This window comes from Balaenoptera musculus, chromosome 11 (assembly GCF_009873245.2).
Source record: "Balaenoptera musculus isolate JJ_BM4_2016_0621 chromosome 11, mBalMus1.pri.v3, whole genome shotgun sequence".
Classification (NCBI taxonomy): Eukaryota; Metazoa; Chordata; class Mammalia; order Artiodactyla; family Balaenopteridae; genus Balaenoptera; species Balaenoptera musculus.
The window spans coordinates 103,777,959-103,794,922 of NC_045795.1; the positions used below are offsets into that span (position 1 = coordinate 103,777,959).

General features: G+C 59.8%; 2 protein-coding genes across 19 annotated transcripts in view; one reads left to right on the top strand and one right to left on the bottom strand.

The window, feature by feature from the left end:
- ZXDC (ZXD family zinc finger C) overlaps window positions 1-16,964 on the top strand; it is a 69,759-nt gene that overhangs the window by 21,471 nt on the left and 31,324 nt on the right. For 2 of the 12 annotated variants that reach the window (XM_036870571.1, XM_036870573.1), the window contains 3 exons: window positions 3,780-3,934; window positions 4,645-4,746; window positions 5,721-5,930. In XM_036870571.1, coding sequence (XP_036726466.1) covers window positions 3,780-3,934; window positions 4,645-4,746; window positions 5,721-5,807 — 344 coding nt within the window. In that variant the 3' untranslated portion in view covers window positions 5,808-5,930. Of the gene's footprint in view, window positions 1-3,779; window positions 3,935-4,644; window positions 4,747-5,720; window positions 5,931-7,706; window positions 8,326-13,720; window positions 13,878-16,964 lie in introns of those variants that run through there. The other 10 variants (XM_036870572.1, XM_036870575.1, XM_036870569.1 and 7 more) reach the window with 8 other exon arrangements.
- Window positions 6,444-16,964, bottom strand: part of SLC41A3 (solute carrier family 41 member 3) — a 66,948-nt gene continuing 56,427 nt past the window's right edge. For 3 of the 7 annotated variants that reach the window (XM_036870579.1, XM_036870580.1, XM_036870585.1), the window contains 6 exons: window positions 15,217-15,363; window positions 13,052-13,196; window positions 12,193-12,272; window positions 10,413-10,547; window positions 8,347-8,495; window positions 6,444-7,724 (listed from right to left, as the gene is read on the bottom strand). In XM_036870579.1, coding sequence (XP_036726474.1) covers window positions 7,515-7,724; window positions 8,347-8,495; window positions 10,413-10,547; window positions 12,193-12,272; window positions 13,052-13,196; window positions 15,217-15,363 — 866 coding nt within the window. In that variant the 3' untranslated portion in view covers window positions 6,444-7,514. Of the gene's footprint in view, window positions 7,725-8,346; window positions 9,042-10,117; window positions 10,266-10,412; window positions 10,548-12,192; window positions 12,273-13,051; window positions 13,197-14,372; window positions 15,058-15,216; window positions 15,364-16,964 lie in introns of those variants that run through there. The other 4 variants (XR_005021990.1, XM_036870583.1, XM_036870584.1 and 1 more) reach the window with 4 other exon arrangements.

A 16,964-nucleotide genomic window follows, 5' to 3' on the forward strand; every position in this document is an offset into this window, starting at 1 on the left:
GACCACGTCCTTCGTTTTGATGGTAGTCGTTTTCCGTGTGTATAAACTGCACGTATATCCTTATCTGGAAGAAATGATACAGTACTTTGCTCTTTCCTGTTAATAACGTGAACGTCTCTCCTTGGGAATGATCTGTTTTTGTAGCGCATCTTCTCGACAGCTGTGTAGGACTGAACACGTCAGAAACTGAGAATTCAGCCCCAGTGCCTCTGCGTCCACGCTGTGTCCTGTCGGATCTCCTGCCTTGCAGGAATGGAGGGAGCGGTCCCTGCAGTTTCTTGCTGTGCTCTGTGTCTCCGACGAGGAACCCCAGTGGAGAGTGACCACGTGGTCCCCCTGCCCACTGGGCGTGGAGGGCAGGTTCTGCGTCGCAGGGGTGTGCTTGCGAGGGCCTCGCGGCGGAGCTGGGGTGGGCGCGCACATGGTCTGAGCTGGCTCTGTGCTGCCGGCCTCACCTGGTCTCGCTGGGCTCTGGAAGGGGAGCTGGGGGTCCCGCAGTTCACGGATGGGCCAGGGGTCCGGTATGCAGTGTGGAGTCCAGCTCACCCTGCCGTTTGAGGCCCAAAGAGGATGGTCTTCTGAGGTCTGCTTAGTGGAAGTGTATCTGCTGGCTGGATTTACTCTCCTCTCCCTTAAAGTCACCCAGCACAGATCAGCGTTTTGGATAAATGTGGAGAATACTCAGTTCAGTGTGAAGATTGCCTGCCTGGTAAGAGTTTGTGGATTTCCACCGTGGAAGAGGAAGTTTGATTTTTCTTTTGATCGGCCTGTTAATGAAATGAGTCACGTTATGTTTAGCGCCGCGGCATCTTTTACTGGTGAGGACTCGGGGCTGCGTGGTCGTCGTGGGCTCCGTGTGGCGACCCTCGGTTTGCGTTCGTGTGCCTTCAGGCATCCGCAGAGACGGACTTCTCCGTCATGCTCAGGCGTGGGGTTAACTTGAGGCCGTCTTGGGTGTCGATGACACAGTACCCGACTGCGCAGTCTGTCATTTGGGGCCGTGTAACAGAACCCCCACCGCGACGGCTCGAGCGGGGAGTCTGGGCGACGCCCGCTCCGTGGGGGTCAGGGTCCCCTCCTCGTGGTGCCGACGGCGGTGCTCTGCCTGGGTCTTGGGCGTGAGGGGCCTGGGGGACCCCAGCCTCCACGCGTTCTCTGCTAGCGTCGCGCCAGGGGCCACTGCAGGCCCTCCTGCCCCTTTCCCTCCACAGACGCCCGCCGTGTCTCCACCAGCCTCACCACACCCCTCGGGAGAGTACGCAGCAGGCCAGGGTCTTCCCGAGCCCCTCGGCCAGGCCCCGTGGGTTGGTCCGGGGACGAGCCCTGTACGGGTGGACGTGGCCAGTTTGCCTGCCCACCCTCCGGCAGGCCTCCCAGGGCCGCGTGTCGAGGTGCTGGGAGTTGGGGCGTGTGGTGGGCCCGTGGGAGGCGCGCTTCCTTGGATACCCTCAGCTTCCCAGCCCCCGCTGCTGCCGCGAGACGAGCTGCTGGAGGAGAGGGTCCAGGAAGGCCAGGCGGCACAGGCGCCCGCACGGGGGCCGCTTTCAGCTGCGGGCCTCCTGTCCCGGGCCCGGTCGTTACCTGGACGGGGCCGGGTGGGAGCCCCGGGCGAGAGAGAGAGCCCTTCACGCCAGCGGCACTGATGCCTGTAAATGTAGCCGTGGGGTCTGTGGGGTCACCAGGTTCCCAGACACTGGATTGAAGGTACACGTTGAAAAGAGGACTTAGGTGATTTCTTTCAGGTTAAGTGTGTGCTGATACAGTAGTTAAAACTGACTTCGCTTCGTCTTACTAACAGTGATATTCTAGTTACTCGCTTTTTAGCAGTGTGGACCTGTCTTCCGTTAAGTATGAAGGAAATGCGGAATCGTGATGTGTAGAAGAAATTAGTGGGGTTTATTTCTGATTTGTACATGTGATTTTTACTTAATTTCCCCCTAGTTGAGTAGCATACGTGCCCACATTCATGAATGAAAGCAAAGCTTTGATCATAGCTCTCGTTTCACAGATAACTTAGAGCGAGACCCACACAGCTGGCACTGAGTCATTGCAGCGTAAATAAGGAGAAATGGCTCAGATTGATCTCATCTTTATGCTGTATGACTACATAATGAATATTAGATATACACCATTTAAATCTTGCCTACTTTTAAAACTGACTTCAAAAGATGCATTATTTGGTGCCTTCCTTAATTTACTCCATAGTGGTTTCATGATATTCTTTGAAGCATGTCTGGGTATGTTCATTTGGATTAAAAAATGAAGTCAGACCCTTCAGCAGAGTAAGGCTGACCGTGCTACATGGGCTTCGTCCAACATAAATGAGCTGAATCTTCAGCTGCACAGTTGGGATGAAACTGTATTTAAAGCACGTGAGCATTTTATGAAAACTTTTTTTTAACTGGCAGAAATGTATGTTGAGCAGTCTCAGTGCTCACACAGACACGAGCCGCCTGGGAGCAGGCCGGCAGTGCACTCCTCTCGATACATTGTTCAGTGTAATTTTCCTTTTAATATTTTATAATTATCAAAGTTTAATGTGTCTTATTTTGACTGGGTTTGCGTTTCTGATAATTGCAATGGTAACTCACTTTTTCAGATGAAGGGTGTTCACTTCTAGAAAGTATATTTAAGAAAACTTTAAAAATAAGTAAAATTTCAATTTATGTACAGATTTGTATTGCGGGGAAATGTATGAGGGTGATAAAAGACTTCAAAGCATAACAGTGATTCAGGTAAAATTCCAGAGGTGGCTGGAACAGCACAGGCCCCAGGAGGACGGGGGGGACATTGAATTCCTCCCTGTCGAAGGGGAGGGAGTGAGTCCTGCTGGGAGCAGCAGGGGCCAGGCTCCTGGGGCAGGCGGAGAACTGGGGCTGGACCCAGAGGACACACGTGGAGGGGAGTCTGCAGCGAGACCCCGGGGATGGGGCCCGCAGGCGGGCTTGTCGGGCAGCAGAGCCAACCGTGCCCGTCAGAAGGGGGACAGAACCTAAATAGCCGGCCAGCCTCTCGTGGTTTTCATCTTTAACTTGAGGTCAGTTAGACATTTTCCTGAGGACATGTTTTCTGGAAGTAGCAAGTCGTTCAGCCTCACTCGTTCTTTTGACGTTGTTAAATTCAACAACATTTAATTGAGTGCTTTCATTGAGTGAGCTTGTGTGCTGCCCACCATAAGGTCGTCTGTGGGAGGCCGTTCCCCTGCCTGTGTCCACCCAGCAGTGGCAGCGCCTCCACCCCCGGTGTTCGCTGTGCGCTGGGCTCGGCCCTGCACCCTGAGCACGCCCGCCTGGTCCGCCCTCCCCACGCTCTGCAGTGGGAGCCGCAGGCCAGAGCTCAGCTCACCTGGCCAGGGTCAGGGAGAGTTGGTGGTGGAACCAGGGTTGAATCCAGGGTTCCTGTGTCAGAAAAACCCTTTCTGGGTGTTAGGATGTTTTCTTTCTTCTTTGTGCTTAATTTTTTTAAAAAGCATGTTGTTAAGAAACCAAGAAAGTGATGATTTTTGTGAAGGAAACTGGGCAGAAAGAGCCATTTAGCAGGTGCTGAGGTGCCGGTAGGGGGGCGCGGTGGGGGGATGCAGCTGGCTCCCCTCCCTTCTTTTTCCGTGAGCTTGGTCGTGCTCCGTGTGTCAGGGACCCCGCGTGCCCCAGGCTTGGAGGGTGAGGAGGAGTCCACCCTCGAGGACGGCGTGGCCTGAGCCGTCTGTGCGGAAGACATGAGAGCCTTGCTCAGCTTCTAAGCGGAGGCCTGGTCTCGGCCTCTTCCCTCTGGCTGAGCAGCCGTGAGTCTGGGGGCCTTGTGTGTTTCAGGAGCCGCGGGGCCCGCACTGAGCACGGGGGAAGGTGACGTCCGTGCCGGCCCGGGAGCCTGGCTGTGGGGCAGCCTCGCAGTGCCCGGCGTGGCTCTGCCGTGCGTCCAGGTCCAGCTGCTGCAGGTAAGAGCCCGTGAGCTGTCCCGCCCCGTCGTGCACCCCTCCTGTCCGTCACTCCACTGTGTCCACGCTTCCCCTCGGGCAGGATTCGCATTCCCCGTGTCCAGCTCCCCTGCAGCCTGCCCTCTGCACTCCGTCCCGCTCCTGCCCGAGGTCCCGTGGCCGCATTGCAGACAACTGGCAGTGCGTCTGGCTCCTTGCTCTCCTCACGGGGCCGGGTGAAGGCAGCTGGGCTCATCCTGTGCCGGGATGCGCCCGGAGGAGGTGGCCTTTGTGGAAATGGTGCTGGGCTTGTTTCTCTCTTATTTTCTCTGCCGCACTGAGCCCCTCAGGGCAGGGCCGGCCACCTCTTGGGCTGCGCCCGGGCCAGCGGGGACCTGCAGCTGCTCCCACCTCCGTGGCTCTGGGGACACGGTCACCTTCAGCCTCGCTTTGCAGGGGCTGAAAGATGATTTGGAAGGGTTTTGGGAGAGAAGAGGTTTAAACGCTGAGGGTGTGTAGCTCTGACCCAGCCTCTCTGAGCACCTCTGTGTGCTCGGCTCTCGGGCCGCGGGGCCGTGCAGCTGGGCCTCGAGCTGGGCTCGGGGGAGGGCTCCGGTCACCGCTGGGCCTCAGGCCGCCCCTGGAAGGCGGGTGGGCTGGTTCTGCTGCGTCTCAAGGTAGCGGGACTCCTCGGGCCAAGGTGACTGAGCCGTGTGCGCTTGCCTTCCCAGGATGATCCCTCAGGGGACGTGGTCTTCCCGTTGGCGCCCGGCCCGCAGCCTCCCGTCTCCCAACCCCTGCTTGCTGTCCATCTGCCCGTCTACGTCCTCCAGGTCTGGATGCCTCTTTGCTCTTTGGGTTTGTTGAGACTCACGAAGCTTCCGGCTTCCTGAGGCTTCTCCCTGAGGTGGCCTTGCGTGGGACTCGCTGGGTGGTGGGTTGCCAGGGTGTTTTTCCACTTTGTGGAAGAGGTGGCTAAGGGATCGAGACATGAAAGGTGGAGCGTACGGCTGGGATTCACTCGTCACAGTAGATGGGGTGGAATTTAATACGGTCTTCAAGGGTCGTACGTTTAGAATTGTGGAAGTTGGGCTGGCCGGATTTTAGCCCGTGGGGAAATAGGCTAAGCTGAGTGTGGGTGGCAGTGGATAATTGAGATTTGGGTATAAAATAATGAAGTGTGTAGCTTATCCAATTTCAAATGTGTATGTAAGAAACAAACAGTAATTTTGGTTTTCTTAAATTCAAATTGGGCTGTTCAGCCTTCTCCGTCACGTTAGAAGTGAATGCTGAACGGAGCGCGGGGGGCGGGGGGGAGGGTGAACTGGAGTGCGTGCGGTCACAGCGTACGGAAGGCCTCATGGCCATGCCCTCCAGCCGTCGGGCGTTCCTCATCTCAGGGTCGTGTACAAGCGAGCGGGGGGCCGCCGTGGCCTGGAACCTAGTGCTGACAGCCGTTCCCTGCAGGCGGCGGGTCGGGTGGTGGTGGCGTGGCCACGTGGCTGGAGCCCGTCCGCGCTGATGCCGCGGATGGCAGCTCGTGACCGTGACTCGGAGTGGGGGGCGCTCCCGGAGCGAGTGGGGAGGGTCAAAGGTCAGGGAGGACAGTCCCATCTCTGAGGAGACCCAGAGCAGAGGACTGAGTTCACCTTTGCTTAGTTTTGTTGATACTAAAATGTTTTCCTTCAAGGAATATATGCTTAAAATAGGGGGAAAACGAGTGTTTTCCACGAAGGGAGGCCAGGGGCGCGTGTGGGCCTGCGCTGTGCTGCGGTTGCCGAGCTCACCGCTGTGCTTGCTTTCGCAGGAGGTGCTCCCTGCAGCCGGAGGGGCCGCTGGGCCCGAGGACATGTGGAGCTCGGGCAGCACGGTCGGCCTGTGGGCCCTGCAGTGAAACCAGCTCTGCCTGGGCCGAGGGCGCCGCTTGGAAGGCTGGCCTCGTTCTTCAGAGACTTTGGGTACATTTTCACAAGTGTTTTTCTTACGTTTTATCAGGGACCCGTTTGGGGCCGTACCATCCTCTCAGGGCAGAGCGTGCCTTTTCCCGCTCGGCTGTGCACGCGGCCTGCATCCGCCTGAGCTTGCTGCGTTTAAAAACGGCCGCCCAGGGAAGAGGACGGAGCCTCCGCGGTGGCCCCTGACGGGGCTTCCGCACTGGGCGCAGCGTCTGGCTGAGTGCGAACAGGCTGTCCCCGCCCTCGGCGGGGGTTGCCGTTGGGCTGGGGTGGCACCGGGTCTAGCGGCCCAGGCGGCCTGGTGTCAGGGGAACGTGACGGGTGATGAGGCCCCCAGGCCCTGTCGCAGCCCCTGCACAGACCAAATATAGAGTTAACCCTTTTATAGTGATGATTTTTTCTGAGTTCTGTATTTGGGTAGTAACATCTAATGGCAATTGGACAGCGGTTTGTACAGCCACGTTCTGAGCACTGAGGTACGTGCATGGCGTGTGGCTTGTTGAGGGTGCAGGGGTGCACGTGTCCCCGTGTGTTTTCACGGAGTGAGGTCTGTCCTGAAGAAGGAGACAAGTCAGTGAACTTGCACATATTTATTGGTTCATCAGTGGACTAGACACGGGCTCTCAGAAATGGTTTTTTGCCTTGTGCCTTTCGAAGTGTTTGTTTGTTTTTGTTCAGATGCTGTTTTGATTCTCAGGCTTGGAATCATCCCAACTCTGCCCATTCTGTTTGTCTCTTTTGAGTTTTTGGGCTTTTGGGAAGGACTTTTGCTTTCTACAGTGACTCCTCTGTGTCCTGCATTGGGGGAGGGGGTGTCTCCATCTCTAGATGGTGCTCCCCGAAGCCCCGGGTCGTCCAGAGGCCCCTCCACGAGGAGCCAGGCCTGGCGGCCGCCTGTCCTGCAGGAGGAGAGTCCGGGCCATGCGGCTGGACCTCTGTCCCGCACACCCCCAGTGGGTGTCCCCCTGAGGTGCTCAGGACTTCCGTTTCCTGGGCACTGAGGTCCCTGCTGGCATTGGGCCCAACTCCTCATGCGAGTGAATTAAAAGTTTTTGTACAGCCGCGCATGGAAAGTTGACATTTTTCCTTGCATCCGTAGCAATAACCCACTGGTCCAGCTTGCTGATTCCCCTTCCCGTCTTTCTTTGTATTGGGGCTGATCCCACACTCACTCACCTTGGGGTGGAACTGGGGTTCCAGCTTTATTTTTACACTCCTCTGATCGTTAAAATCTAAGCAGAGATTTGTTCTAATGAAAGAGAAAAAGCAAGCAGTGACAGGAATGCTGGGAGCAGAAGAGGGAAGGGCTGGGCGTCCCCAGCTCGGGGACAGGGGGTGTCCTTCCTGCTGCACTGCATCCGGGCTGTGTGTGTCCCCCGCAAAGTGCACAGGCGCCTCTCGGTTCAGCGTCTTCAGGCCGCAGCGCCCTGCCCTCCACACAGGCACGGACGCTCGCCGGCAAGCGCTCCTGACCTCAGGCTCCATCCCGGGCTCAGGCAGCAGCAGCTCCAGAGGGTGTGTGCGTCCTCGGCCGACTGGCAGAGGCCAGGGTCGGCCACCCTGGGGGTCCGGCTGGGGAGAAACCACACCCTGTTCCCATGGGCACGAAGGAAGGTTCTCCTGAGCAGCAGGGACGTCTGGGCTCCTTACGAAGGTCCAGATGCTGGTTCTGAGGTGCCATCCAGCCCCGTTTCACTCCTCAGTAGCCAGTGGGCGAGGAAGCAGAGTGCCAGGAGGCTGGTCCCGAGGAGGTCCCCCAGCCCCGTAAGGTAGGGGATGCAGTGGTCATCTGGGTCCAGGGCCTGGTTCCATGTCAGCCGAACCGTCGCTTCTGCCAGGTACAGCAGGATCGTCACCTGTCACGAGGTGAGGAGACACAAGGTGATGGCCAAGGAGAAAGCCCCGTGTGACCAAGAAACCAGCAGATCTCGAGAGCGGACACCACGGTGGACACATCCACCCCAAGCCCTCCCTGGGCTCCTCTCGGGTGTGACGTGCAGCTCAGAGGCCGCGCACCGCCCAGCTCCACCCACCGCCTCGGAGGCTCGGACAGGGGTCTGGCTGGAAGTGCAGCTCGGACTTCCCGGAGGCCCGCCCGGGGCAGCTCCGGACAGCTGGCCCTTCGTGGAGGCACCTCAAGCCCTGGTCAGGTCCCAGGCCCCACAGCCACTTCCCTGCCGCTGCTCTGGACAGTTTCCCAGGCTCCCCAGCCTGTCCTTCAGGGTCATGGACACGCTGACGCCGCCCTCATGGGAGTGCCCACCGGAGCCCACCATTACCCTGCAGAGGCCCCAGCCCTCCCAGCTAGAGTCTCAGAAGACGGCCTGACTGAAGTCCACACGTGCCTGTAGCAGTGCGTCTGGATCACGCCCTTGGGCTTGGATGGACTTCCGGAAGGTGGGGACTGTGTCCTGCGTGTCCAGGGACCTCTCCCAGGATGGGACCCCTCCCAGGATGGGACCCCGGGGCCATCGTTACCTGGACCAGGCCCGCCAGCAGGTAGAGCCCCACGAAGGTTTTGTCGTCTGGGACTGACTGGCCTTCCACCAGGTGGATGATGGAGAAGAAGATGAGGTGGCCTGGAACCACCAGGAAGAGCAGGACACGGGCCGACGTGGAGTTGATTTCTGGAAGAAACGGAGCAGGGGAGGCAGCATGAGCTGCTGGCAGTGAGGCGCCCACGGCCCCTCTTCCTGCTGCCCGTGCTCACGGAGCAGCTGCGTGTGCAGCGTGTCTAGCGACGGGGACGAGGCCTGTCATTCCCTCGGGAGCTGACGTCGTAGGGAAGAGAGAAAAACCAGCATCAAGTAGCAGAAACAAAAGTCATTTCAAACCTGACGGGTACTAGGCGGAAGGCTGACCGGGCTGACGTGGTGGGGAGTGGGACGCCGCGGCCCCGGGGGGAGGAAGGAGGACGTGCGCGGCTTCGGGGGGGCCGAAGGCTCCGGCGTGGGCAGCCCCTCCCTCGCGCGGGGCCCGGGGACGCCCGTCAGCACACTCTCCTCAGCGTCCGAGCTCATGGGTTTAAGACGCTGCGCGAAATGGGGTTTCACAGTTTACAACCGCCGTGAAACCACCCGTGGGGACGCAACAGCTTCTCAGGCAGAAATGAGGAACTGCAGTGAGAAGTCCATCTCCGTTTCCTTCCGAGTTAACCATAAGCGTTTCATCAGCTAAAGAAAGAAAAGGAGGATAAACGTAACTACAGAGTCTACCGTAAAATAACTTGCAGAGAGAAGGTGAGGACGCACACTAAAGCACCAGAATCTGTTCATGGTGAAAATTTAGACGAGGGCTAATTTTAAAAAGATGATTTTTTAAAAAACTTACAAAGGCAAAAGCAAAATAATTACTATTGGCAGCTGGCATTAAAACTCAAGAAAATCTACGGAAAAACTAAACAGCGAGAATTCAGTAAAGTATGTGCTGCAGAGTGAATGTTTGTTTTCCCCCCAAATCCATAAGTTGTGACCTGACCCGCAATGATGGTGTTAGGAGGTGGTCAGATCACTAGGGTGGAGTCCCCATGAGTGAAGGGCCCCCGAAGAGCTCCCTCGCCCCCTTCTTCCCTGTCTGTGGACCAGGAGGCTGCCTCACCAGGCACCCAATGTGCTGGTGCCCTGACCTTGGATGTCCAGCCTCCAGAGCTGTGAGAAATGTGTGTTGTTTATAAGCTCCCAGTCTGTGATTCTAAGACAGGTGCACGCTGAAATACATGCAGTAGAGGGTAAAGAGCCTTTCTATATACAGATAAGTCAGAAAGTATACGGGGACTCCCCCCCCTTTAGACAAGGTGAGGCAGACACACTTCTTGTACCTCTCACCACTCATCCAACAGCCCTGGACGTCATATGAAACGAACAGAAGATTCTGGAAGGTGGAGGGACGTGGCGGGCTGGCCAGGGCTCCGCAGCCCAGGGAGCAGCACGAGGTGAGGTCCCTGAGCTGCTGCCTTGCATCCCAGACCAGATGCTGGGGAGTCAGAACCCGAAGGGTCAGCAGCCACAGAAGACAACTCGGCACGAGCCCCCACGCCCTGGCCCAGGAGGTGAGGCTGGAGGTTGGGGGGATAGCCAGGCCCCCTCCCTCCCAGCCAGGTGGGGGCAGAGGAGTAGGACTTGAAAAGTAACAGAAGACACAATACCGCGTTGGGTCCCCGGTTCTCAGAACAGACTCGGTGGTCCTTCCTCAAGCTTCGGGCCCTGCAGGACCAGCGCCTGCCCCTCGGGGCCTCTCCCCAGCCCCCCGCCCCCGCTCGTCCTCAGAGGGGGATGCCTCCCGTCAGCCTTTCCGTGGCCCTTCGGAGCACAGCACGACTTGGAATCCGTGTGCGTCTGCTCTTCTGGAGCGTGCCTGTCCCCAGGGGTAGGATCGGCTCCTCCATCTCACACTGTAACCTGGAGATGGTCAGTGTGCCTCTGGCTGAGCGACTGGACCGGTGAAGGCCACGTTGGCGCGTCGGGGCTGGTCTGAGGACTCTACTGCCACAGACACCAGATTCTTAAAGAAACAGCCACGTGGCCTCTGGAAGACCCCAGACCCACCTGAGCTGCAGAATGTGGAGCGGGGGTTAGGCCAGCATTTTTTCATCCAGAGGGGCAGGACCCCAGGCGTGCTCCACAGGTGTAGGTACGTGGAGATCCGGCTGGTCTGAATGGCCACCAGGTTGCCACCAACACCTGCAAAGAGAGAGAATCTGGTTTCTCCTTCTTTATGCCAGTCTCTGAGTTCTATCCCTTATTTTAAGTCCAGCTTCTCCAGGAAGCCTTCCTTGACTGGTTCAGCCCTTGATTCCTTTTCTTTCCCTCCCACTTGCCCACAGATCTTGTGTCTGGCAGCAAACAAGGGTGGCCTGGGCCTTGTGAATGAGGTATTGAGGTAGTAGCTGCATCACCTTGACAGCTGGCAGCTCTTAAGGAGAAGGAGGTGTGATGGGGGAGGAAGGGAGGGAAGTGGGCGGGGAGGTCTCGGGAAGCCACTCAAGGAAGGAAACAGAGCGAACACTGGAATGTCTGAGAAAAGGAAAGGAACTTTTCACCTCAAGGCGGGAAGGAGAGGAAAGAGGGCCGAGAGTGAGGGGAGGGAGGGTCGTGTGGCAGCCGAGCTGGGGCTCATTGAGGGGGAGCTCTTGACGTCCTGGGGAGCTGATCGTGGCCAGCTCTGCTGGGGCCACAGGCCCCAGTGACAAAGGCCCCTCGGAGCCCCTGCAGGCAGAGAGCGGGGCCTGCCCCTGGCGACTGTCCCCTTTAGAGGGCGGTGGGGTTGCCCACCGCCTCATCCCCATGGAGGACGACCCCTAACCGGGCCACATGTGCCCCGGCTGCTCCAGAGGATGCGAGCAACGGCCATGGGCAGAGGATGACTGCAGATCTATTTTGCTTGGCCCACGACGATTTTTAAAAAAAAAGGAAAAAAATAAATTAATTGGCGGCCTTTACACATTAGGCCCTTAATCCAGATTCCTGTCTCCCTGGGGCTCCGTTCCCACCAGCCCGCCACCGGCTAGGCACCACGCGGGTCGCCCAGCAGCCCGCCCTGCAGTGCTCCCCACCGCCCACCTCGCCTCCCTGCGGAAGTCATTCGCGGTGCTCACTCGGCCCCTACAGACACCGAGCAGAGGACCCCAGGGGACTCTGTAGGCCTGTGGCCCCTGGGCCAGCTGCTGCTGTCCTCCCTGCAGTGGCCGGCCTGGCGCTGGGAGAGGCCCCGTGGACTCGGCTGGGTGCAGGCCTGGCACGCGCAGGACACTGCGCAGACGGCCTGGGCAGTGGGTTGCCACACTCGTTCCTCTCCGACCAGCCGGCCCCACTTAGAGCCTTACCAGAAACTGGACACAAGCCGAACTTGGGCTAAATGCCCACAGAGTTAAGCCTGGAAGGTGAACCAGTGGAGGGTCCGGAGGAGACCCAGGGGATGGAGGAGATTGAGGCAAGCTGATTCCTGCCCACCCCACCGTGAACCAGTGTTGTCACTGCCTTGCGTTTTAAGGAGGAGACAGGAATCCTGGTTTCTCTGTGTAAATGCCTCAGTTTTAAGTGTCATCAGTGAGTCTAAGTTAAAAGGAAAGCCACAAGAGGCCAACACGCTGGTTCTGAAGCCACACTTGGCCTCAGGTGCCAGCAGATCCCGGGTTAAAGCCTTCAAGGCTCTGGGATCAGCTCTGGTCCTGGGTGCCCGTGAGGGCAGGTGTGACCTGTAGTAGCCGGGGGCAGCGCTTTCTCCCCAGGGGCTACAGCAGCCTCCCGGGGCCGGGCCTGGACCTCCGAGATCGCTGCTCTTCTGGCCCCACCACCCAGAAGCCAGGTGACGGGACCCAGTACCTACCACAAATGATGGGGGCAAATATGGCCATGCCTCGGAACTGCTGCTTGGAGATGGTCTTGTTCAAGATGAGCCCCCCGAAACTGCGGGGGGAGATGGCAAACGATTAGAGTGGACGCTGGCCAACCCTCACCATGCAGGCCGCCCTGTCAGCCCGTCACCCTCCCAAAACATCCGTGGTGGCCGAGCTGGTCTCCTGTGTCTTCTGAGGACGCACGTGGCTCCCACCTCTGTTCTGAGTCTCGGCTGTTCCAGAAGGCCCATGGAAGATGTCAGCCACTGAAAACACCAGACCCTTTCCGAGGCCACTTAGCTGGCTGGGCCCTGGCACGTGACAGCCCTGAGGTGCTCTCAGCAGGAACTGGGGCCCATGTGACGTCTCCCACCCCCGCTCCCCAAAGCTGCTCAGCACCTGGCCCACCAGCCCTGGGGTTTAGCGAAGACCTGGAGTCCAGGAGCTTCTGGACGCAAAGACACCTCGGCCACAGCCTCTGCTCCCCGAGTCAGGAGAGCACATCGGAAGGGACTGGGGTGGCCCCCGTCAGGGTCCACAAGGAGAAAGGGCCCCCCAAGGATGGGGCTGGAGGGCCCAGGGCCCCGGAGCACTGATCCCTCAGCCCTGTAGGTCTCACCAGTGGCTGGGCTGCGGGAATGGCCTTCCCAGAGCTGTGGCCGTGAGGCCAGCTCAGCGGTGGCAGCAGGGGAGCGGGGCCGTGGTTGGCGCTCGCCTCCTGTGAACAGGGCTGCCCCTCAGAATACACCAGGCCCAGGGTTCTCGGGGGAGACGAGCGAAGAGCGTGATGAAGGCGCCCGAGGCCGTGGCTCACCCCACCCGGATCCCGAGGCGTCGCCACCCGCGCACCTGCTGACCAGCATCGCCAGGACGATGGGGAACCACCCGAACTTGAGGATCTTCACGACGGGCGGGTTCTGCTTGGCGACGAGGATGCACATGGGGGTCAGGGCCGTGAAGCTGACGCAGACCAGCGGCATCAGATACCGACTGTCTGGGGGAAGAGAGAGGGGCGCGTGTGCCGTGGGGCTGGAGCTCAGGGTGGGGCCCAGGCTGTGGCCTGGGTGGCGGAGGTGACAGGTGCGTGGGGACTCGGGGCCCCAGAGGCCCGAGGAGCGGCTCCCATCCCCACCAGTCTGGATGGAGCGTCCCTTGCACCTCCATCACGCGGCTGAGGGGCTCCTGTCCACCTCGATCCCCGCCGCACCTGCCTTCGCTTTACTGACGCCTTTGCGGCTCTCCCGACACACGTGCCCTCCTCGGCCTGCTCTCAGCCCGGCCTCGCTATTCCCGGCTCCGTTTACGGGATCGTGACCGTGGCCAGTGCCGCACTCGGCACTTTGTGTACCCAACTCTCCTGCTCTCACCGACCCGCTCGGACGGCCTGGGAGGAGGTGGCCGAGTAGGACACGCCCGTGGGCAGCAATGCCGGCTCTGCTCCTGCTGAGGTCACCCCGGGGGGACCCCTCGGTACCCACATTCTCACAGGGGCCCGTGTCCCTGTGTCACCCGCTCCAGGTGGCAGGAGCCACGAGGACGGACCTCGGCCTGGATCAGCCTCAGGAACCTGGGCCCCTGCCGGAACCCAACGCACAGGGCACGTGTGGCCCCTCACCCGCCCGCCTCTCACCCGCACACATGGTGACTCACCGGCCTTGTGGAGAAGCGCCCGCCAACCCCGGCTGCGCCCGGAGCAGAGGCCCCCCACCCAGCACGCGGGCCTGGCCTGGGGCCCCTGCCCTTCTACGCAGGAAACAGCTGTGGCCATCCTTGTGCCCTGAGCGTCCAGGGCAGGAGGTAGGCCCAGGGCCTTGGCAGGTGTCCGCTGGCCTGGATGCGGCAGCTGGGAGTGTCGCCACTCAGGGCCGTAGCCTCCCAGCCGCGGTGGCCGTCTCCCTGGTGATAGCACAGGCGCAGCGGCTGCAGGCTCACCCTCGTCAGCGAGGACCCACCTGACTGCTGCCCAGCCGGGACCCCCGAGATAACCCAGTCTCTCATTGCAGGGACGGGTGACCCAACGGGACTTGACGTCCCGGGTGTGTGTGGAGGCATGGGGGCTGGGTGCAGACGGGAGGAGGGCCCGGGGAGGCCGGTAACTCAAAAGTTATTTTGCAAATCAGACTCCATAACTAGTCCGTGCACAAATCTTTGAAATTCAGTGTGTTTGAAGAATAAAATTAGGGCGTCTTGTTAGATCTTCACCTCCACTTCGTGAACTTTCAGCATCTCCCAAACCATCCTTCCTGTTGCTGCAGGCCTTTCCTGGATGGCTGGGGCTCGCGGAGCCACGCCACCCTCACTGGGAGCGTGTCCTGGGCCACTTCTGTTGCCCACATGTAAAAACCGGCGATTCCTTAAACCCCTGGGTCCACGCGCCCACCACGCCCCACGTTTCACCTTCGTTGCTGTCCACTCCACCCATGGAAGCCGTGACCGCACTCGGAACTGACATCTGCTAGATCCGGACAGGCGTGCAGCCATCCTGGGGGGGCCACACCAGGTGGGAGGCCACAGACGGGACACTCGGAGCGGGTGCTCAGCTGTGCAGACGCAGTGAGGGAGCCGCCGGCAAGGGGCTGCCGTGTGTCCACAGCGTCCAGGGCGCGAGCCAAGCTGTGTCCCCACGCGGACTTGGGCGATGTCGGGGTGGGGGGGTGGCCACAAGGTCTTGTTCCCAGAACGTGTGCAAACGCCCCCTCGGCGGCTGACCAGGTCACAGGCCACCTTCTGAGGAGCCTGGCTTCTGCCTCCTTGGCTGTGACACTCCTGCCTGGAGTCACCTCTCAGGCAGCTGGTGTGTGTCTGGTGTGAACTGTGCCCCCTTCGAGGAGGTGCTGAAGTGCCCAGACCAGCCTCTGTCAGAGGTAGACACTGACAACTTGTACATCTGCTGCCCGGAGAGACCTGTCCCCATGGTGCACTGGAAAAGCCGGCGGCACCTGGGGGCGACCCCCATCTGCCCAGTGACCCCAGGCCTCGCCTATAAAAGGACAGACCCCAGCCTCGAGCCCTACCTCTGTGTTTGTGGAAGAAGCTGCTGACGAACGCCAGGAGGGACAAGGTGATGAGGTCTCCCAGGCTGGCCGCGATGGGCGTCGCAATGTTGTCCGGGTTGACCCCGAGCTTTCGGGCGCCGATCACTATGCAGACCATCAGCATCCCTGCAGGGGGAGGGGACAGGCGGCCGGTGAGCGGGTGGCGGGGCTGGCCAGGAGCTCGCTGCACCCACGGAGCCGCCCGCTCTCGGGGTCCCTCCCTGCACCGGGGCCGCAAGGCTTGGACTCTGCCCTGGGTCTCGCGGGCTTGACGCTGTGGAGCGGCCCAAGCACTCTGATGACCCCCTGAGCCGTCGGGGAGACGCTCCCCACCTTCGGAACTACAGGTGTGATGCTCACAGCCCTCCTGGCAGGAAGGTGGACCCCAAACTGCTCTGAGCAGCAGGGGCCCTGGGGGGGCAACTGGCCCCGTGAGTGGTTTCCAAGGGGCAAAGCCTGCAGGGAAGACGGCAGGGTGGGGTCTGGGGCAGTGTGGGGCGGCAGTGCAGGTGGTCCCTGGAGGGAGGGAGGGAGGGAAGGGGGGGCACACAGAAGGCAGCACGGCACTGGGGGGCCTGAGGGGCTGCCAGGGCCCAGCACGTGGCCACGAGTGCAGGGTGACGTCCCTGCTGGACCTGAGAGGCCCTTCCTTGTGGCCGCTACACCTCCCAGGACCTGTTTCTGTTCTGACTCGGTTCTGAGGCCACTGTGACGTGCTTCCACCCCCCATGCCACACTGCCTGGGACAAAATCCAGCAGCATCTCGTGTGGCCTTTAAGAAGACACTTCGCGTCTTGGCCACTGCTGCTTTAACACTGGACCCAGCGTTCTGTAACTCTAAAAGTAATCAGAGTTATCACGGTGCCATCGAAAGCTGCTGGCCACAGTCTGTGCTGTTTTGTGACCAGGTCCCAGCAACTTTATTCTTTTGCAATGTCATTTGTAAGTGAATTGACACTGCCTGGCTGAGCTGGTGGTCTGGTGACAATCCCACAGGGATGCGTAGAGGACACCACCGGTTTGAGATCACTTATTACAAACCACCAGCACCACTGCCCGGCTTCATGGCTCAGACAGGCCAAGGTCATGCTGTGACCCACCAGCCACGCTTCCTGAGTCCCCCTCACCTTGGGACAATCCCGGCTATGTCCTTGCCACTGAGGTGCACCCCATCTGAGGCCTCAGTCTTCTCATCTATAAAACAGAAGCTAGGATGGCCCATGGGAACGGCACCGCCTTCTGGAGACTTGGTGTCTCCTAGGCTCTGTTCTCTCAGAAGGTTCAGCCCTTCCTTGGCCCAGACGTGCAGGCATGCAGCAGGTCTGTGAATTGGCTCCTGGGCTTCCGCGCTCTGGCCCTGCCCTGCCCTGGGCTCCTGCACGGGGATGCAGCTGCCTGGTAGGAACCACAGCCACCAAATAACCAGCTGCATCCTGCTGGGGGTCGGGCGAGTGAACAGTCGACTTTACAAGGCTACCCCTCTTCCTTCCTGGACCTGCGTGCGCTTTGCACGATACACACAGACACCCGGTCCAGAGAGAACCAGTGTGACCACTGTCCATTCAGAAAACCTGGGAGCTGGCTGGTGCCTTGGTTAAGTGTGGAAAGAACCACGGGCTCTGCACTCATACTACTTGCTTGGTGGAGGAGCAGACAGTACACAAGGGAACAAGCGTGTGAAGCAAACACAGCGTGACTGCGAGCGAGTCGGGACCGCGCGACTGGAG